A 20,675-nucleotide genomic window follows, 5' to 3' on the forward strand; every position below is an offset into this window, starting at 1 on the left:
AGCTGTAGCACGTCCTTAGAAATAGCTGATGTGCAAAGTAAGAATACCGTATACTGTGGAAAGTGAAAGTGTTGTTTCTGCACTGAACATTGAAAAAGGGCAATTGATCTAAAGAATGAAGCTGTCACATATCCTTAGAAATAGCTGATGTGGACAGGAAGATTACCATATGCATATAGGTAACATATTTTAGAGACATAGTTACCGAATTACGTGACCAATTCTTTCTCCCAAAGCTGCAACAGACTTTGAGTCCAGGAGTTGGGGAAGAGTACGAGGCAAGGAAGGTTGGGGTAAGAGGATGAGGCTTAGGACCAGGAACCTCTTCCATCGGTATTAACTCTTGCCGTTCTCTTTTTGGATTAGGAATCCATGTGTTTTTTTTAACGAAGAACAGACTTATTGTGCTGCTTGTGAGTGAATTCATTCACGCCTGTTAGCTGATTTTCTTCTCTAAATGGAGCTGCAATGGAAGTGGACGCTTGTGGTCAGATGTGCGGCCCCCTCCCGCGTGCTCAGATCAGCCAAGTTGGCAAGGCCTGGCTCTTGGTTGGTGAGTTGTGCCCAAGGTCAGAGAGTTGACTCTTGTGAGGTTTGAGTCATGTCTTCCAGTTGCACGCTGTGTTTTTTCTGTTGTGTTGACCTCTTGAGCTCCAGCCCTAAGTGAGGATGCAAGCGCTACCGCAGAAGGAACGGTTTAGATTGGAAGTGCAATGCAAAGAACTGGAGCCAGCAGGAGCAGGGAAGCGATCATCCTCCTGTGCTCAGCACTGGTGAGTCCTCACCTTGAGTATTCTGTTCAGTTCTGGGTGCCTCACTACAGGAAGGACAATGAAAACCTGAAAGGTGTCCAGAGAAGAGCAGTGAAGCTGCGGGGCATCTAGAGCACAAGTCTTATGGGGAGCGGCTGAGGGAACTGGGATCATTTAGTCTGGAGAAGAGGAGGCGCAGGGAAGACCTCCTCACTCTCTACAACTAGCTGAAGAGAGGTTATGTCGAGGTGGGGGTCGTCCTCCTCTCCCGTGTAAGTAGTAATAGGACTGGAGGGAGTGGCCTGAAGTTGCGTGAGGGGAGATTGAGGTTGGATGTTAAGAAAAACTTCTCCACAGGAGTGGTCAGACGCTGGAACGGGCTGCCCAGACAGGTGATAGAGTTACCATCCCTGCAGGTGTTCAAGAAACATTAGATGTTGTCGTGAGGGACGTGGCTTAGTGGGAAATGTTGGTGGAAGTTGGATGGTTGGACCGGATGATCTTGGAGATCTTTTCCAAGCTTGCTAATTCTATGTTTCTATGAAAGACATGTGCTGGTGAGTGCTTTGCTGGGTGAGCATCACCCTGCTGGAAAGCGGACAGCTGTTGTCTTTATCAGACAGCCACATCCACGGGGATTGGAGGCTTTTTAACCTTAACCTCGTCTTTCATGTCTCATGGGCAGTAAGTCATGTGGATTTAAAGCAGGATCTTAGAGGCAACCTTGATTTCTTCAGCTGCCAGAGCTCTCCACCATGCTTCTCCGTGTGATGTGAGACCATATTGGAGGCCGTGCAGAAGTCTGGGTAGGTGAAGTCAGTTGCTCTTCCTTTTCCCCCCAGGGCTGGAAGTAGCGGGGAACGGGACTGTGGGACATCCCAGCAGTGGGTTCCTACCTCAGCAGACCCAAATGGCTGTTCTGGTCCACGTGGTCATTTTGAGTGAATCTGACACAAATAAGAGACATGAGGGGCCTGTGAGCAAAAAAGCATGTGCCGCATTTTGTGGTGCAAGATGTTCTCTGAGCTGCTGCTAAGAATGCCCAGCATGCTTTCTTTTTGATGGGAAGAGATTTAGCAAGGATTTTTTAGATGAAAATAGATGAAAATCACGTATTTCCTTTTGACTGACCTTTCTTTCATACTGCTTCTTGAAAAGTTACCTTTGGATTCTAAACTAATATTTATTACAGAAGAGAATACATATGCACCCCGCACTTTTATCTGCACAAAGAAACTTCTGAACATCTGTTTACGTGTTTCTTTTTGGCACTGAGATGAAGCTGTGTGGAACATAGACTTGGATGAATTTTCAGTCAGTAGCAGGGACGTGTAATGCTCATCTTAGATGTCGTGCTGACAGAAAGAGCAGAAAGGTACATTTTATGGGGTTGCATGCTTCTTTTTTTTCAGTCATGACCATGGAAGCGTTACCCAGACGAAATGAGCATTTGTCACCTGGACTTTCTACACATGACAGAGGAAGTGGAAGTCAGCAGCTGAAGCGTCTGGGAAGACCCCTGCATGGGAATGATGAGAGTTACCCTGGCACCGTCCTTTGGAAATCTCAGGGCTCTGTAAGCTCTGAAGCTGTGTCGTAACTCCTCCTGTGGTGCTGGCTCAGCTCTCCCTTTCTTTTGTGTAGGAGAGCTGGAGTTCAACTCCTTCCTGTTTCCTGCCTATGTGCTCCCTGCTTTGCCCATGGCCCAATGGGCTTTTATTCCTCGCACCCAGATTGGCACATGTGGATAAGGGCCTCTGTTTACGTTTATCTTTTGCTTGTGGTGACAGCTCATAGCTGAGCTTGTGGTTAACAAGACACACAATAGCTGGAGATACAGTTCTCTGCATCACTAAAACACGAGATTTGTGGCAGCCACGAGCCCAAGGAACAGCGAGTTTCTGTGTTTTATTTCTGTGCTTGCTCCCATTGCCCCGTGGCCCTGTTGTGGTTGAAGCCGGTGGGTGGCTCAGCACCACACACTCCCCTGTTCCCCGTGGGATGGGGGAGAGTGTTGGGTGGAAAAAGAGAAGTAAAACTCATGTTTTTGAGATAAAAGTAGTTCTGAATATATATATGAATGTATTGCAAGTGATGTACAAGCAATGGCTCACCACCCGCCAACCACTGTCCAGTTAGCCGCCAAGCAATAAAAGAGAGTGAGATGTACTCTCATCCCCTTCAAAACTCCTTCCACTTGCTGCCGTATAGTATGGAATATCCCTTTGGCCAGTTTACGTTAGCTGTCTTAATTCGGTTCCCTCCCAGCTCCTTGTTGAGAGCTTTGCTGAGAATGGCCTTGGCTCTGTGCAACTTTGCTTGTCAGAAACTATAAAGATCAGGGTGTTATCAGTGTGATTTTTCTCCTAGAACCCAAACATAGCATCATACCAGATACTCTGAAGAAAAATCCCTCCCGCCTGAGACTAAGGCAGCCCCCCAGTGTGTGTGCCGTAGGCCAGATAGGGATGCAGGTGTTGCATTTCCCTGGCAGCGTTGGCCAGGGATGCTGGGGAGGTTTTGGTGCCCAGCTTGGACGTCGCAGCACTGCTGTGCCTGTCAAAGCGGCATGCTGCGTGCTCTCCGAGCAACGAAGCAGCGTTTCATCTACAGTGTGCCATGCTATTTCCTGGAACCTGGTGCGTTTGTGTCTCTGAGGCTAGGTTTACCCTACGAGCTCTTCTTGCAGTAGCTGTTTCGAATTCCATTGCAGGCGTGTGAGCAGAAGTGCTTTTCCCTCCTTGTGTTCTGTCTCACAGTGTTTGCCCATGGTTGGTAGAAGAAGGAGCTGATGGAGTCAGCAGTAGATTCTGTTGGCTTACCCTCTGTGCTTCATCCCTGGAGCTCACTGCTGCACAGAAGAGTACACGCGTGTTTATCCCAGGGCTGCAGTAAACGGGAGCCTGGTTGGCATAGCACTGAGCAGCACCTAATGGGCTCTGCAGAGGATGGCTTTTCAGAAGGAGCAGGAGTGCCTGCGTCCACCTGTATCCTTGGATACGTTCTGGCAGCGATGCACCAGCTGTGGCCACAGTGACTGAATGCAGGGCTTGGCTTGGGGCTGCCGTGTGGCACTTACTGCCCCGCCGTATGCCTGGCAAAGCACAGCTACCCCTTGCCCACGACAAGCGTTTGTCTTAGTGTCGTGTTTCATGCTGTCTCCTGAACCTCAGGAACTGGAGGCAGCTTCCCCACAAGAAGGGGAGAAGAAAATGAGGTCGTCCTGGAAGCAAAAAGGCGAAAATCCACTTGGGCAAGAAATGTATATAGCAGTCTCGTAGCAGTTCTGTGTTTCTCCCGTCTCTTCCTTGATTTCCTTACAGTGAAATAGATACGTGCTGTAACGTGCTCTTGAATGAAACAAAGGACTCTAGTGTGGATTTTATGTAGGCCCTGCACTGCAAGGTATGCTGCTGGGAGGAAGTGTCCATCTGCCCGAGGGTAGGAAGGCCCTGCAGAAGGATGGCCTGAGGCCGGTTGTACGAGGCTCAACAAGAGCAAGTGCCGGGTCCTGCGCTTTGGTCATGACGACCCCGTGCCAGCTTCTCCAGGATTTGGCTGAGGTAGAATTCCAACCGCCCTCTGATTCTAGAATGTTGAAGTGTTGGAATCTTCTGGTCTTGTGACGTGGTCTTGCTTCCTCACCTTGTCTGTCATGGTGGAGCAGCCTGGTGGCCCTTAGTGATGTCATAAGCAGCTAGAATGAGGGGAGGAGCAGTGCCTGCTGCGTCCCTTCATTGGAGCGCTTGAGCTCTGACTGAGCAGCTCGCTTGTTGCACTTGTGCATCGACTGAGTACCTTCGTTTTCACACCGTCTTGTGCAGCATCTTGTAGGTAAGCTGAGACAGTGTGAGATAGACGGGTGGACAGTGAGGTGTTGAAAGCTGCTGGCTGGCGGAGCTGGTAGTGTCATGCTGCTTACTCTTGACCATCAGACATAATTTTCACTCAGTAGCTACATTCCAAAGCATAGAGGTGGCATTTGTCTCAGGGCTTTTCCCTTGTCTTCTTTGTTAAATTGTGCAAGCTCACTGATCAGCTCTTTCTCTCTCCTCTCCCCGCCCTCTGCCTTCTCCTTTGATGCAGCTTTTGCTCGCGGAAGAACAGAGCAAAGTGACAAGAAACGGCTGCGGCTTCAAGGAACTTGTTCTGATCTCTTGCCTGGTATGTGCCACGCGTTGTCCCCCCACGTGGTTTTGCAGCCCGCGTCGCACCGTGTTTAGTAACACAGCCTCATCCAGCCTTGACAGGACACCGGTCACGTGTAGAGTTATTCCACTTTCCCTCCAGCTCAGCCCTCAGAAGGATGCTGTCTGTGATGCTGTGACCGGCTAATCTTTAGGAAACCAATCCCTTAGGCAAGGAGTCCTAGTCCCAGTTTGTGCAGGGCTGCACAACGTGACCACGAGCATGCGTGCTTCGGCTGCGTGTGCGCATGACAGCTGTGGGGAGCACAGCAGAGATGCAAGCAGAGGAAATCTGTGTGCAAGGCTGCGGCCGGCGCTGGAGGTGAACTGGTGGGAGCCGGCCGCTGGGGAGCAGATCCACCTCCAGCAGTGACTCCTCTCACTGCCCTGCTACTGCGCTGTCGGAGTGCTCTGAGCAAGCGCATCTGCTGCTTTGTGCCGGAGTCCCCATCTGCTAGCAGAGGGATAGCGACTTGGTAAACTGCTGCGCAATAGGCTGTCTCGTTTGAATTGACTGAACGAAGTGGTTGTTTCTAGAACACCTGCCTATGCCAGTGGGTAACTGAGGGTAGTTCTGAAGAAGTCTCTCCATACCGTGGTGTGTGAACAGAGAAAATAGAAGTGTGTTTCTTTTCAGTTCCAGCTTGTCGTGCCTGCTGTGATGGGCATCGCGTGCAGCGAGATCAGCTGTGGGCCTGACCTGGCACAAATGGAGGTAGAGTATGAAGCTCTGATTGGTCTTTGTTCTGCTGACTTGAGCCGGCAGAGTGAGCTGCAGATGAGCTCTCCTGCTTTTCAAGAGAGGGAGAATCGTTCCAGCTCTATCGGTGTCACTGAAAAGCTGCCTGAAAAGCTTCATGTCCTTGCTACGAGCATCTAGATGGCCGTGGACGTTATAGTACCGACAGAATCAGATCGAGCGTTATAAACATGCAGAAGCATTTTCCCCATCCTGCCTGGATTTTGTCACCCAAAGACCAAGTTCTCATATTCAGCAAGTTAAGGGAAGCAGGCACTTGTAGTGAGCCAAGGATTGGGTCAGTGGACCGGCTCCTGTGTCCAGTCCATGGCTGAGGTCTCCAAGCAATAGGTTACAGGAAGCAAGCAGACTCTTACGCTCCTCTTTGGCAAGACAGTACTGCAAGTGTGGCAAGTTTATAAAACTCCAGGAGTCCTCTCGGTTGGGGTGTTTGTCCTCTTAGTCTGGGTAGAGAGAGACGCATCTTTGCATTGCCTGGTGATACTGCTGCACGTCGGGAAGAGAAACAGCTGTTATTAGACTTGCAGTTTCTTGTTAAGCACTCACAATAAGGATCTTTCTCTGCAGATGTGCTCCTTGCTCTGAAATTGTCCTCATTTGTCCTCAGCTCCTCACCATGGCCTGTGCTCTCTGTTTCAGACTGAGAACAATGGGAAGCCCCAGCTGATCCACGAGGAGTCACCTGTAAACATTCCAGCTGTTGCTGCTGCCCATGTTCTTAAGAGATACGTTGCCCAGACACCGGATGAACTCTCCTTTGAGGTAAGCAGTTAAGGGCGTTCCTAGTTGTCATGTACAGGAGAGTATAAGGTGTGAACGCATCAGGAATATTCTCAGATACCTTCAGAATGTTTGGTGAGGTTGCAGTCTTTTGCAGGTGGGAGACATTGTGTGCGTTACTGATATGCCACCAAAGGAGCTGACCCCCTGGTGGAGAGGCAAGCATGGCTTTCAGGTAGGCACAAGCTTCAGACTTGAGAGCGCAACTTCGGTCAGGTCGGGAATCTCGGCTAAGAGCTGTGCTGCCTGCACAGGAGGGCTCATGGATGTAAACATTTTCCCTGTGTCGGTGTCAGAGATGGTCTTTGTAGGAAACTGTCTTCCTCAATTCACTTAGAAGCAAGAGCCTTCACAATATGCATCAGGTCACGGCCACTGAACCCCACCTTTGGAAATACAGCAGCTAAGACAGTGTTTCAGTGTCTCAGAGTATTTTGCTTGCACCCATGCAGAACGTGAAGTTAGTGTCTTTTAGGAAGTTACTGCCTGTCAGCCGAGGTAGGGTAACAGACCCTCCGCGTGCTTGTTGCTGCTGCTGGCTGCAGAACGCTGGGTAGCTCGGAGCTGGGGATCGCAGCTGCATCTCAGTCAGCAAGAACTTTCTTCTTCTACATCTTCTACAGAAGCAATTATTTGTTTTGTAGGTCTTTTGGCTGCAAACGTTGAATAATTATTACTTTTATGCAGGCCACTTTTTGTTGGATAGTCTTACGGAGCGTCAGGCAAGCACGTTCCGAGGAAAATGTTAGGTGGCTTTTGGTTGAACAGTTCAGGTCTGAGAAATGCTGCCTTCAGTATTGCACCTCTCTTTTTTTTCTTGTTACAGGTTGGATTTTTCCCAAGTGAGTGCGTGGAGCTCATCAATGGAAAAATTCCGGAGTCTCTCCTCAGTTCAGTGCCAAAGCCAGGTACAGATGTTGCATTTGATGGTGCAGGGAAGCAAAATGGCGTTTCTTTTTGGGTGTGTTCTGTGTTTAATACCTCCTTTATCCATCCCGTGTTATAGTCTGTGCTGATGATCCTTCAGGCATATCACGGGGCATATGGCTGGTGTTTTGTAGGCAATGAGAATGAAGGAGGGCAAAGGCAGTTCTCCTGCGAGTCAGTGTGAGGTTGAGAACAGCCAGTGTCCCTGGTGGACAGCTAGAGGCCTGGTTGTGCTAGTGATATGCTTGATCAGAACGTGGCTTTTCAAGAGGATCCTTAATCCCCAAGTTGAGCAAGCCAAGCAAGAGGAGTGCATTAAACTCCATCAGAACGCGCAGAGATTTGGCCCGATCCTCCCGTGTTTATGAGTGGACTTGGGGAAATCATAGAATCCTCCTAGTATGGCTTGGGATGGAAGGGAGCTCAAGGATCATCAAGTTCCAACCCCCCTGCCTCAGACTGGGCTGCCAACCAACCTCCACATCTAATGCGAGACTAGACCCCACTGCCCAGGGCCCCATCCAACCTGGCCTTTGGCTCCTCCTGCAGGGATGGGAGAAAATCCGTTTTTGTATGTACTTGGTAACGTTCTTCCCGTTTTGACGTGCTCTGTAGAATGTGTTATGCTCGGCCTTGTCCAACTGAGCCAAACCTGAAATGAACTGGTTTCTTCCTGTTGTGCAGTGCCAAAGAAATGTGGCAAGCTCGTCACCTTCCTTCGTTCCTTGGTGAAGGCCCGCCCAAAGAAACCGAAAGAGCGGGAGGTGGAGAAGAAAAAGGTGTTTGGCTGTGACCTGGGAGAGCATCTTCTCCACTCTGGTCGCGATGGTAAGGGACAGCCCATTCCTGAGATCTTCCTCTGTTGGGCATCTAAAGATGAAAGGGAGGTCATATCTAGCAAAGGGGCAGGTTGGTACCGATGGAGAAACGTGTAATGGAAGTTGATGGCTGAAAGATAAACAAGCACGTTTGTATTTGCTTAAACCAAAGCCTGTAAGCCAATCCCACGCTAGCCTGAAAAGAAGGGAAGCCTTTTGGCCAAGGAGAGTGTCCTGCATCAGTTTCCCAGCTCTCCTGGACATGAGATTTCCCACCTCCTTTCATTCCCATGGAGCTGTGGTGGGACTTGCAGTGTCTCCGGCTTCCCCAGAATTACTTTCTCTAGGCTGATTCCTAGGTCCTTACACTTCTTGAAGGCAAGGAACACATGTCTGTCCAGTTTCCTCGTCTTGGACAGCTTTCTTCTGTAAGGAAGAACTAAGCAGTAGCCTGGCTGGGCTTAGTGGATGAGATTTGACAGGAGCACAGCCTGAACCAGGACTTGAATGAGGAGCTCAAGTAACCGCTGGCCACGTGTTCTTTAGTCCCCCAGGTCCTCCAGAGCTGCGCCGAGTTCATTGAGCAGCACGGCGTGGTGCAGGGGATATACCGGCTGTCCGGCGTTGCGTCCAACATCCAGAGACTGCGGTAAGAGTGCTGCGACTGACACAGCGGTCAGTAGGGGCGCGTGCCCTGTTGCGGGTGCTCAGAGGCCTGCGCCGTGGGGCAGCTCTGTGCAGGCAGCGTGCGCTCAGCGGTGGTGCGCCAGGCTTGTCGCTGTTTGATAGGAATACAGGGCGTTCAGCAGACTTGCTGGAGCAGGAAGTTCTCCTTCTGTCCTTCAGAGCACTGGAAGGCTGTGGGGGACTGCGGTGTCACCGCTGCCAGCTCTCATTCCCGTTTCCTCCTGTTTGCAGAGCCCTTTGGAGCAGCCCACACTCCTCCTTGCTGCTCCGGGCTCCTTGCTTAGGATTGTAGGCTAGGCAGCCAGTTGTCAGAGTCACAGGAAATGCCTTAGCAAAACGAAAAGGTCTCCTTTTGGAAACATCTCATCCAGCATGGCTCATGTGGTGCTGGTGACTGAGTGTTCATTTTCTCCTGTTAATCGGGAAGCCCTTCCAATGCTTGATTATATTTGGTGTGGCTTTTGACTTGTCTTCCTCTTTCCCAACCCCCCCGCCCGTTTTTGTGTCCTTCTCTCCAGCCAAGAATTTGAGTCTGAGCAGATTCCTGAGCTAACTGTCCGTGACACTCACAGCGTGAGCTCCGTCTGCAAAATGTACTTCAGGGAGCTCCCGAACCCTCTGCTGACCAACCAGCTGTATGACAAGTTCTCGGTAAGCACAAGGCAACGTCTTTCCTTTACCTCTTCCCTGGGCCTCTTGGGAGATGGCTGCAGCAGTGCCCCAGCTCTGAGGCCCTTTTTCTGTTAGCCCCGTGGGGTTTACTCGTATGTCTTTGCCACATCATGCATCATACGGATGCCATTTTTGGTGGTCCCAGGAGGCGGTTATTTCCACATTCGCAAAGCTTGCGAGAATTCATGTTTTTTGTTTTTTCTTTTGTTTTGTTTTTCTATTCCCCAAGTATTTATAGAATGGGAATGGGATTAATAGCAAAGTGCACTTGAAGCTTGAGAAGCTGAGCTGCACAATCAGGCTGTAAACCGGCCCACTGCTTGGACTCCTTGGCCTTGATGGCACCAGCTGCGTGCCGCTATGTTCCCCAGATGCCTCCTGGAAGGCGTAAAATCTGTCTCGGCGCAGACCAACTGCACGCTGTCCCCATAGTTCCCGACCCTGTGGCAGGTATCTAGCCTGATTTGTGTCTCAGTGCCTTTCTGTACTATTCCAGGAGGCTGTTGGTGCCGCTACAGATGAGGAGCAGCTGGTCAGAATGCAGGACGTCATCCAGCAGCTGCCCGCTCCTCACTACAGGTCAGTGCTGCTTTCAGTTTGTTGAGCTCAGCTGTGCTGCATTTCAGAGGGCAGTGGTGTGATTCCAGGCTTGTCTCATGCTGGCAACATGATGCCTGCGTATGTTGAAGCAGTTTAAGGCTACACGGGGTTAATTTATTGGGTCGGTTCCTGGGCACGGGGGCACAGTTGGTGCAGCTGGTGGCTGCGGCTGTGCTGTGCTGGGGCTTGGTGCCGCAGCGCGGCACTTAGTCAAGTTGGATCTACTTCATCTTCAGTGACAGTAGCAATAACATGCATTGAGGCTTGCTCTGTGAACTGCAGCACGGCGTGCTCATTGGTGCTGAACATTTGCCTCTCTTATTTTCCAGGACACTGGAGTACCTGATGAGACACTTGGCTCGTCTAGCTGGGAACTGTTCCGTGACAAACATGCACGCTAAGAACTTAGCGATTGTGTGGGCTCCAAACCTCTTAAGGTAAACTTCTTTCTCCATTTCAACACACTGCTTGGATCTGTTCTCCAGAAAAAAATGCAATCTACCTTTTTCTCCATCGAATGTGCTCTTCTCCTGTACACTGTGTAGTAAGTGGCTGACGGCAGAGCAAGAGCCTGGGCTGTTCTCCAACCGCACGGGCAAAATTTCTAGATGACAATTTCTGCCCTCTTGTTTAGATGGGACTGGCGTGTCCTTGATCAGCCAGGAGAATTTCTTCAGCGGCATCACCGCGGAAGCCTCCGGAGCCCAATTTGACAGCTTTTGGCTGCAACAATCCAGACTTGGGGAAACTTGGATCTTGGATGAATGAATGCTAAAATCTGCCTTTTCTACAGATCACAGCAGAACGAGTCTGCCTGCGCCAGCGGAAGAGCCGCCTGCATGGAACTGCAGACGCAGTCGGCTGTGGTGGAATTCATCATCAACCACGCAGACGTCCTCTTCTGCTCCAAATCCAGATCAGACATGGCAGATGGAGCAGGTGAGTGTCTTCCTCCATGAGCTTTATCTTGATCAGACACCTTGATCAAATCCAGGCCTTCTCCAAGATCTTTGAAATACACTTTTTCTATCGAGGGGACAGCAGACTTCTGGGCCTAGATTAGAATCCTGTTGCTGGATGCTGAGAATGTCCAAGTCCAAACTATACAATGAGAAAAAAACCGTCACTGTCGTTACGATGTTTTGCATGCAAGTGAAGCTTGATGAAAGTGTGGCAGTGAAGCTTTCTGAGTGCCCTGCCCCCGCTTTCTAGGGTTTTTCTTTGCCCGTTTCGATACAGTGAGCTGCTCTTGTTAATTATGACTCTGTCCTCTGCCTTAAACATACCTCTGACCACCTGCTTATTCTGACCTCCTCTTCTTCTAGTGGCTCAGATAAGCAGGTCTGAGAAAACTATAGCATCTCCCCCAGAACTGTGATGGCTGTGGTGCTGCTTTGTGATCCTCGCTCTTACCTGTGGCTTTCCCTTACAGGGCACGGTTCTCTCTCAGGGCCCAAGTCTGCGTGGGTGTCTTCTCCTGCCACAGAGCTGCTCACCCTGGAGGAGGCACAGGCTCATAGGCGAGGCCACAGCAGCTCTTCCGTTGTGACACAGAGCAGGGACATAGAAGTGGAAGAAGGCCCCACAGCTGTACAGGGGAAATTCCACACAATTATCAACTTTCCATCTGAAAGGTAAAGAGGACTTTGTTTTCCAGCAACCATCATCATTGTTTGGGTGGGTTGTGTTGTTGTTTTTTTTTTTTCCCCCATTGTTTCTTGCGCCAAAACATGTGGAAGCTAAATTAAAGTAACGGTGCCTGAAGTGAATTGTTGCAGTGAATCTCTGCTCCCTTTGGACTCTGAGATTCAACTAACATATTCGGTTTAGCCACACGAGGCTGCCATTCCTTCCTTGCTGGGCACGCAGTCACGAGATGTATAAAGCCATGCTGACGTCTACCCTGGCCTGAGCTGGCTCTACCTTGAAACGTTGGGGTTTTCCAGCTGTCGGGGCCACATGCCTGAAACCAGTTCCGGTTCTCCTCTAAGCAGAGCTGTTGGTCAGACCTGCTGGCACTAGAAACTAAACTTGGCGGTGAGATGGGGCCGACGAGGTGTTGATGTCAGAGTCAGAGGTGCTTTTGAATTTCCTTTATGGCTGCACGGTTCCTCAGAAAGCAGTTACGCCTGCTGGCTCCAGAAGAGCCATCCCTTAGATGCTGTCCTGTACAGCCGCGGAGCCTTTGCTCACGTGCTCTGCATCTTGCTTGACACAGTTTAGGGGAATTTAGCCAGCAAAACTTCAGGGCTGAGCTATAGGAGTGGAACCGTCCTCAACTGCTTGAAAGAGAGCGAGTTTCTAAGCTGTGCTTCAGCAGAAACCAGGCGGTGCCAGGAACAAGCAACTGTTGGCAAGAGCTCAGTGCAGCTCTTCCCTCACCCCGCACCACGCACGACTCACACCAGTCACTGTTTTCTCTCTCCAGACAACGTCCACCCAGCAAGACGAAGGAATCACCAGCTGGCAGTTGGCGTTCCTGCTTCAGCCTGCGGAAACCATCCTCTGTGGCCAAACGCCGACTGCAGCGCAGTCCCAGGGAGCCCTCAGAGACAGAAGTCGTGGTGCTGGCAGGTAAGGGTGCGAATCCAGCTTTCAAAGCCTTGCTTTTCAGCGACATAGAATTCATGCAATACAAGTGGACTTGTATCTCCTTCTAGCGTTCCAACCTATACCTAGCATCTTCAGATCACCCCTGATCAAGAGCCACTTTCATAATTCAGCTTGTGAAAGTTTGACACTAACCCCTGTGTATCCTTCCTAGGTGAATCGAGCCCTTGTCTACCCAGAAGAGCCGGGGCAAGTAGCGATGGTGCGCTGTGTGCTTCCATCGATGGAGGGCTCTTAGGAAGCACGAGTCACTGTGGTTCAGATGACAGCCTTCCACATAACAACAGCGATGGAGAGAAGGAGCTCATCCAAGTTCACGCCCTCATTTCTCCCGGCTGTGCTGAAGATGCTGACCTGAGCCTGCTGGACACCACAGTCACCAGCCTGGACTGTGACCCAGTGCCTTTGCAGTGCAGCCCAGCCCAAGCACAGTCCGAGTGCCCCGACAGCAGCACCTCCACGCAGGAGCAGGTCAGCGTCGCTGAGGAGAAGCCGAGCCTCTTGGAGGGGGACTTAGAATCAGGCCTCCAGCCCCAGGCACCGGGCAGCAGCACTGAGAGCTCTGAGCCACTCTCTCCGTGACAAGAGAGGATGAGTCCCATCTTTACCCTGGACCTCTCACGCCCTCCTGTCTTTTACATAATAATAAAAGCACGCTCGTGCTCAATCAACGCCTTGACTGCCTTCCGAGTCTTCATTCACAGAGACTGGGACGAATGCAACGAAGAGCAAGGCGCTCCAGCTTGCAACGCGATGGCTGTGGGGTGCGCGCAGCAGAGCTCTGGGTTTGTTCCCGTTCTGTCTGGCTTTGGGATGTCTGCAGCGAGAGCTCAGCTACCATCTGGTATGGTAGCAAATGATGTTTAGCATCCTGGATGCTGCTCATGATAATCCCGAGCTTCCTGGCTGTGGCTTTGTGATGCTTTTCAGGGCTTTTTGATGCATTTCGAAGCCTCGGCTGCTCCCTAACGCCTCTCTCCTCCTGCCGTGTCCATTCCTGGCTCCCGACATACGAGCTGGCCGTGCAGACCTGTCCTCATCACGCTGCGGCAGGAGGAGCTCACCTTGAGCAGCATCTCCCTTGCCCCGCCCCCTGCCTCTGATTGGGCAGCGGCGGCGCCGCCCCGCCCCCGGGGTCTCCTTGGTCCGCGGTAGCTCTGCCGGCTGCCGTTGGCCGAGCCGCCGTGCGCGGGAGCGAGCGTTGGGAGCCGGCTGTCGGAGGCGCGGCTCTCCTCGCAGAGCGCCGCTCCTGCCGCCTGGGCCGCCCCGCAGGACAGCGCGGCGGCAGCCGGAGCTGTCCGGGCAGCACCGAGAGGGAAGCCGCGGCGCGACGGGAGCGAGTGCTGAGGACAGCTGTGCCGGAGGTGTGCGGGAGAACGGTCCCGGGACGGGGAGAGGGGCCGTGCGGGGCTCCAGGAAGCTGCAGGGAGGCGACGGGGGGGATCTAGCGAGATCTGAGGCTGTAGGCGGCTGCGAGGGGGTGTGGGGGTTCTGGGGAGCTGGATGATCGTTGTGGTCCTTTTCAGCCCCCCTGTCGTTCTGTGGTTCTGGTAAATGCTGTGGAAAGTGAAAGTGGTGTTTCTGCATTGGATATTGAAAGGGGCAGTTGATCTAAAGAAGTGAGCTGTAGCACGTCCTTAGAAATAGCTGATGTGCAAAGTAAGAATACCGTATACTGTGGAAAGTGAAAGTGTTGTTTCTGCACTGAACATTGAAAAAGGGCAATTGATCTAAAGAATGAAGCTGTCACATATCCTTAGAAATAGCTGACGTGGACAGGAAGATTACCATATGCATATAGGTAACATATTTTAGAGACATAGTTACCGAATTACGTGACCAATTCTTTCTCCCAAAGCTGCAACAGACTTTAAATGTTCTAAACAATGTGGGTATAGTATTCTGATCTGGGAAACGTACTGTAAGGTTGTTCATTAGGCCAGCAGAAGTGAAGTCCATTGAACAAACTCTCAAGGAGTCGGGGCCTTTACACAAAGCAGAACTGTCCCACTCTGTGGGAACGTTAGGATGCCGTAGGCAGGCTCCAAGATACTGCCCTCTGTCCTCCTTCCAAGCTTATCTCTAAGCAAGGACAGACGGATGACCTGAACAATGACCCAGTGCAAAGGGCACAAATGCTGGGGGGTAATGAAGCAGTTAAGAGGTTATGTCTATGTTGTAAAGCAGACATCCAAAAGTTACGACCAGATGTTTGTTAAGAAAGCAGTTGTTAGAAGGCAGTCGACCAATTAAGATATTTGTGGTTGGGTGGTAAGGATTTGTGTTTACTTGGTATTGGTACGATTAGTGAAGCGTTGCGAAAGAGTGTGAACCTGCAGTACTCAGCCAGTGAGGAGCCGGGGAGAAAGAGATAAGGGTCGGGCAGTAGGGGATAAAAGATGTAACACTGTTTTCTCTGCGCTCTCCTGCTTGCAGGAGGCCCGCCATTGCAATTGGGAATAAAGATAGATACAAAGATCAGAGAACCGTCCTGGAAAACTATTTGGCTATTTCCAACAACGCTTATAAATATCTTAGATGTGGGAGTCAAAAGGACACGGCTGCAATCTTTTCAGCGATCTGTGGTGACAGAAGAAGGGGAAATGGCCATAAACTGGAGCACAGGAAGTTCTGCACCAAAATGCAAAGGAACTTCTTCACGGCGAGGATGACGGAGCGCTGGAACGGGCTGCCCAGGGAGGCTGTGGATTCTCCTTCTCTGGAGATATTCCAGGCCCTCCTGGGCGCCCTTCCTGTGCTGCCTACTCTAGGGAGCCTGTTTTGCAGGGGGCTTGGGCTCAGTGATCTCTGGAGCTCCCTTGCAACCCCAGTTTTGTGATTCTGTGATTTTATTCATTGCTTCTTGCAGCAATGCAGCGTTTCAGATGAGAGAAAAGCACGGCGGGCGTAAACTGGGTTTCTGTGGTTGGTAAAGCTGTGCTGAGAACTGGGCTGACTACTGCACCTGGAAATGTGTGCAAAGTCTGCAGACACAGAAGAATAACTTTTCCTTGCAGGTTGGGCTTGTCTAAGGTAGGTGATTGCTAGGTGAGCTTGTGCTTTAAAGCATCAAGTTGTATAAATAAGGAAACTTTAAAAGCAAGATTGCCAGTTCTTTTTTACCTAGGTGATTTTTTGCAAGGAGAGATTTGAAATGCTGCTTGCTAATGGAAGATGGAGAGAGGAGAATCAAGTCAAAGGCATGCTGTGCATAGCCACCACGTAGCATCTGCGCCGCTCTCCCCCTGCACAAAGGAGGAGCAGCTCAGCAAGCTTGGCCTGGGCCATGGAAGGGAGCATACAAACATCTGGACCAACCCCAGCGGAGCGGGTTCTGCAGGTTGGTTGTCTTCTGCTGTTTGTCTCCCATCCTGTTGCTCAGGGGTAGATGTGTTCTTGATCAGTGCTAATAGGAAACTTTCATGACATTTTTGTTTCAGCTGTCCCAATGCTTTGATCCCTTGCTGCTGGGATGGGGCGTTTGCAGAATGACAATGTCCAGTCAGATTTTGGGGATGAGTCTACGCACCGGGGTATGTCTGGCAGGACTGAGGCTTGGGGACCAGGCCAGGTCAAATCCAGTGCACTTTGCTCTCATTCTTAGTGCTTGCTTTTGCTCAGAAGGGTGGGTGGTGAGCCCTATGAACCAGTGCCTGCAGATGGGGTTTGTGGAGAAAGAGGTCCTGCAGGCCTTGTGTGACACCCATGGAGCTATAGTGAGGCTGCATCAGTGTAAAACACCAGAAATCCCCAGAGGTGTGAAGGTGAGCTGTGGGCACCAGTAGCACAAGAGGGAATGTGCATGCTTGGGTTTGGATGCTTCCGTGTGTTTTAAGTGACTGTGATACCACTGCTCAGTCAGTTTGAGTGTGTGGAACAAGTGTGACATCCTCTTTGACTGAGTCCTGTGAAAGGAGTCTGTATGGGAACTGCTGAGTCAGGGCCTGAACCTCTGATTTATCACCTGAGGCGAGCAATGAGTCAGCCCTGGGAGCACAGGTGAAAGCAATTCACCTGTGCTGCAGGGAGGGGTGGTGCATGGCTCCACCTCTCCTAGACCCATTTAAGAGCTGTGGGTAGGATCTCTCTCTCTCTTTGGAAGATTCTCTCCACTGGTCTTTCCTGAGCGAGCCCATGACATGGGTAAGCATCCGATGTATTCTCTTTGTCTTGCTGTGCCTAACTCTCTTGCTTATTTCATTATTATAACATCTTAATATTTTTTGATTATATAAAATTTCTTTATATAATTTTCATTGATTATACACTTGGTGAGCCAGGCAGGCAAGCCGAATAAACTAAAACTTACACTATGTCCTTTCTTTGGAATTTCTGTAAATGTTCAAGGGGGAGAACACTACCCCCCTAGATAAAATAATTCCAGGGCAGATGCCAGGATTTGCGGGATCCCCTTATTATGAGTTGTCAACTATCATTGAAAAATGGGGTCCTCTACGTGTTGTGGGAAATGTTTCCCCATATCGCCTAGCAGATTACTTTCAGGGACTAGGCAAAGATACATTTTTCACAAGAGAAAGACAATTAGCTGCTTCTACAGTGGCATGGCCACTGTTAAATGCTTTAAACAATGCTGAAATAAGGAATAATACTTTAGTGAACGAAAATGAACTTTTAAAAGATCCTATTGAAAAGTTAGAACAGGAACTTGGCATATTAACAGGAAAAAACTCAATTCTACATCTTCCAATAGGTCAAGTCCGTAATATTTCAATAAACAATGACCAGGCTCCTGTTATCAACGGACTGTGTTGATCAGGAAAATAAACAATCTAAATCTGATCTTGAATCTCCAATTTTGACGGATGCACTAGAAGTCCGTCCTGTTATAACTCAAAAAACAAAAAAGGTACAGGACAGACCGGCGGGGGTGCCGCCTGATCAGTGGCCCCCCGTTCAAACCCACTTGCATGTAACAGCCCGACCGTACACGGCAACAGAACTGATGGACTTAGTCCAACGATTCAGGCAGAAAGCTAGAGAAAGTGTGCCAGCTTGGACTATGGGATTCTGGGGCAGAAAGTGTTCTGATGAATGGCCCGGAAATAGCCAAATTGGCCACAATGACCGTCCATCCTGCTCTTAGACAGAGATTATATGCAGGTAATCAATACAATGATGAAAACCATTCTATAATAGAATGGTTAATGGCGGCCTGCTGTATGGTATGGCCCAATAAATCTGATATTCCTTTACATACAGGGATGTGGTCCTCCATGGAAAACCTTCAAAATTACATCTGTGAATTAGGTGTAAGGGAAGCGATTTATGAAGATACCTTTGATGGCCCGGATCTGGTCAAATTCTCAGCGGGGATGAGAGACCTAATTTTATTAAATATAGGATATTAAATATCCTATCCCTGAAGATGCCTGGTATACAGATGGGTCCAGCAAGGGCAACCCAAACAAGTGGAGAGCGATAGCATACCATCCTTTGACTGAGACAATCTGGTTTGACGAGTGTCATGGAATTAACTAGATCAGTTTATGCCCGTGACAGGGGGCAGTAGGCCCCTGCCCTCCCCACCCCCTGCCTGGCCCCACAAAATGGGAAGGAAGGGGGAAAAGGAAAAAAACAGCGGCAACAATCTATGGAGGTAAACTTATTTTACTAACTATGATATCGGAATGCAAAATAATACAATATAAAACAATCTACCAGTGGGGAAGGATCTCTCTCTCTTCGGAAGATCCACTCCACTGGTCTTTCCTGAGCGAGCCCACAACACGGGTAAGCATCCTATTTATTCTCTTTGTCTTGCTGTGCCTAACTCTTGCTTATTTCATTATTATAACATCTTAATATCATTTGATTATATAAAATTCCTTTATATAATTTTCATTGATTATACAGTAGTCCTATGAATTTGAGGTCTGAATTTAAGCCTGTGGGCATCGCCCAGGAGTTGGGGAAGAGTACGAGGCAAGGAAAGTTGGGTAAGAGGATGAGGCTTTGGACCAGGAACCTCTTCCATCGGTATTAACTCTTGCCGTTCTCTTTTTGGATTAGGAATCCATGTGGTTTTTTTAATGAAGAACAGACTCATTGTGCAGCTTGTGAGTGAATTCATTCATGCCTGTTAGCAGGTTTTCTTCCCTACATGAAGCTGCAATTGAAATGGACACTTTGTGATCTGATCCCCTCTGGCATGCTCAGATCTGCCAAGTTGGCAAGGCCTGGCTCTTGGTTGGTGAGTTGTGCCCAAGGTCAGAGAGTTGAGTCTTGTGAGCTTTGAGTCATGTCTTCCAGTTGCACGTTGTGTTTTTTCTGTTGTGTTGACCTCTTGAGCTCCAGCCCTAAGTGAGGATGCAAGCGCTACCGCAGAAGGAACGGTTTAGATTGGAAGTGCAATGCAAAGAACTGGAGCCAGCAGGAGCAGGGAAGCGATCATCCTCCTGTGCTCAGCACTGGTGAGTCCTCACCTTGAGTACTTTGTTCAGTTCTGGGTGCCTCACTACAGGAAGGACAGTGAAAGCCTTAAATGTGTCCAGAGAAGAGCAGTGAAGCTGCAGGGCATCTAGAGCACAAGTCTTATGGGGAGCGGCTGAGGGAACTGGGATCATCTAGTCTGGAGAAGAGGAGGCGCAGGGAAGACCTCCTCACTCTCTACAACTAGCTGAAGAGAGGTTATGTCGAGGTGGGTGTTGTCCTCCTCTCCTGTGTAAGTGGTAATAGGACTGGTGGGAATGGCCTGAAGTTGCATGAGGGGAGATTGAGGTTGGATGTTAAGAAAAACTTCTCCACAGGAGTGGTCAGACGCTGGAACGGGCTGCCCAGACAGGTGATAGAGTTACCATCCCTGCAGGTGTTCAAGAAACATTAGATGTTGTCGTGAGGGACGTGGCTTAGTGGGAAATGTTGGTGGAAGGATGGTTGGACTGGATGATCTTGGAGATCTTTTCCAAGCTTGCTAATTCTATGTTTCTATGAAAGACATGTGCTGGTGAGTGCTTTGCTGGGTGAGCATCACCCTGCTGGAGAGCAGGCAACTGTTGTCTTTGCAGGCAGCCACATCCACGGGGATTGGAGGCTTTTTAATCTTAACCTTGTCTTTCACGTCTTATGGGCAGTAAGTCATGTGGATTTAAAGCAGGATCTTAGAGGCAACCTTGATTTCTTCAGCTGCCAGAGCTCTCCACCATGCTTCTCCGTGTGATGTGAGACCATATTGGAGGCCGTGCAGAAGTCTGGGTAGGTGAAGTCAGTTGCTCTTCCTTTTCCCCCCAGGGCTGGAAGTAGCGGGGAAACGGGACTGTGTGACATCCCAGCAGTGGGTTCCTACCTCAGCAGAACCAAATGGCTGTTCTGGTCCACGTGGTCATTTTGAGTGAATCTGACACAAATTAGAGACATGAGGGGCCTGTGAGCAAAAAAGCATGTGCTGCATTTTGTGGTGCAAGATGTTCTCTGAGCTGCTGCTAACAATGCCCAGCATGCTTCCTTTTTGATGGGAAGAGGTTTAGCAAGGATTTTTTAGATGAAAATAGATGAAAATCACGTATTTCCTTTTGACTGACCTTTCTTTCATACTGCTTCTTGAAAAGTTACCTTTGGATTCTAAACTAATATTTATTACAGAAGAGAATACATATGCACCCCGCACTTTTATCTGCACAAAGAATCCTCTGAACATCTGTTTACATGTTTCTTTTTGGCACTGAGATGAAGCTGTGTGGAACATAGACTTGGATGAATTTTCAGTCAGTAGCAGGGACGTGTAATGCTCATCTTAGATGTCGTGCTGACAGAAAGAGCAGAAAGGTACATTTTATGGGGTTGCATGCTTCTTTTTTTTCAGTCATGACCATGGAAGCGTTACCCAGACGAAATGAGCATTTGTCACCTGGACTTTCTACACATA

The 20,675-nt window shown here is 49.7% G+C and overlaps 1 protein-coding gene and 3 long non-coding RNA genes across 8 annotated transcripts; all 4 read left to right on the top strand.

Annotated features, from left to right (window-relative positions):
- The first annotated feature begins 469 nt into the window (after positions 1-469).
- LOC149916481 (uncharacterized) lies at positions 470-2,278 on the top strand. The gene is made up of 4 exons (XR_016469942.1): positions 470-553; positions 652-773; positions 1,490-1,558; positions 2,165-2,278. It is a non-coding gene; the product is annotated as an uncharacterized LOC149916481 (long non-coding RNA).
- A 2,156-nt stretch (positions 2,279-4,434) lies between these two features.
- Positions 4,435-13,464, top strand: LOC149916482 (rho GTPase-activating protein 32-like). Its single transcript, XM_090148544.1, has 15 exons — positions 4,435-4,586; positions 4,839-4,916; positions 5,577-5,654; positions 6,339-6,461; positions 6,577-6,654; positions 7,306-7,387; positions 8,091-8,234; positions 8,771-8,873; positions 9,430-9,562; positions 10,080-10,162; positions 10,513-10,620; positions 10,977-11,122; positions 11,616-11,728; positions 12,445-12,757; positions 12,948-13,464. The coding sequence occupies exons 3-15, from the start codon at positions 5,601-5,603 to the stop codon at positions 13,373-13,375; spliced, it is 1,908 nt and encodes a 635-aa protein (XP_090004670.1). The 5' UTR covers positions 4,435-4,586; positions 4,839-4,916; positions 5,577-5,600; the 3' UTR covers positions 13,376-13,464.
- Positions 13,465-13,978: 514 nt separating this feature from the next.
- Positions 13,979-18,114, top strand: LOC149916483 (uncharacterized). 2 transcript variants are annotated; one of them, XR_016469944.1, is made up of 4 exons: positions 13,979-14,157; positions 15,663-16,133; positions 16,234-16,326; positions 18,014-18,114. It is a non-coding gene; the product is annotated as an uncharacterized LOC149916483 (long non-coding RNA). The 2 variants fall into 2 exon arrangements; XR_016469943.1 differs by lacking the exon at positions 18,014-18,114 and having other exon boundaries at positions 16,234-16,598.
- A 92-nt stretch (positions 18,115-18,206) lies between these two features.
- Positions 18,207-20,672, top strand: LOC149916484 (uncharacterized). Of its 4 annotated transcripts, XR_016470200.1 has the most exons (4): positions 18,207-19,004; positions 19,103-19,224; positions 19,937-20,005; positions 20,613-20,672. It is a non-coding gene; the product is annotated as an uncharacterized LOC149916484 (long non-coding RNA). The 4 variants fall into 4 exon arrangements; XR_016470198.1 differs by lacking the exon at positions 18,207-19,004 and having other exon boundaries at positions 19,015-19,224; positions 19,819-20,005; XR_016470199.1 differs by lacking the exon at positions 18,207-19,004 and having other exon boundaries at positions 19,015-19,224; positions 19,885-20,005.
- Positions 20,673-20,675: the final 3 nt, after the last annotated feature.

This window comes from Phasianus colchicus, chromosome 11, assembly GCF_987193195.1.
Source record: "Phasianus colchicus chromosome 11, bPhaCol1.hap1.1, whole genome shotgun sequence".
Classification (NCBI taxonomy): domain Eukaryota; kingdom Metazoa; phylum Chordata; class Aves; order Galliformes; family Phasianidae; genus Phasianus; species Phasianus colchicus.

What these genes read in the sequence shown, in the direction of transcription:
- LOC149916482 (XM_090148544.1), top strand. Translation starts at nt 5,601, where the DNA reads ATGGGCATCGCGTGCAGCGAGATCAGCTGTGGGCCTGACCTGGCACAA. An exon ending in CAGTTCAGTGCCAAAGCCAG is followed by an intron (nt 7,388 to 8,090) that starts GTACAGATGTTG and finishes CCTGTTGTGCAG; the next exon opens with TGCCAAAGAAATGTGGCAAG. An exon ending in AGACATGGCAGATGGAGCAG is followed by an intron (nt 11,123 to 11,615) that starts GTGAGTGTCTTC and finishes TTTCCCTTACAG; the next exon opens with GGCACGGTTCTCTCTCAGGG.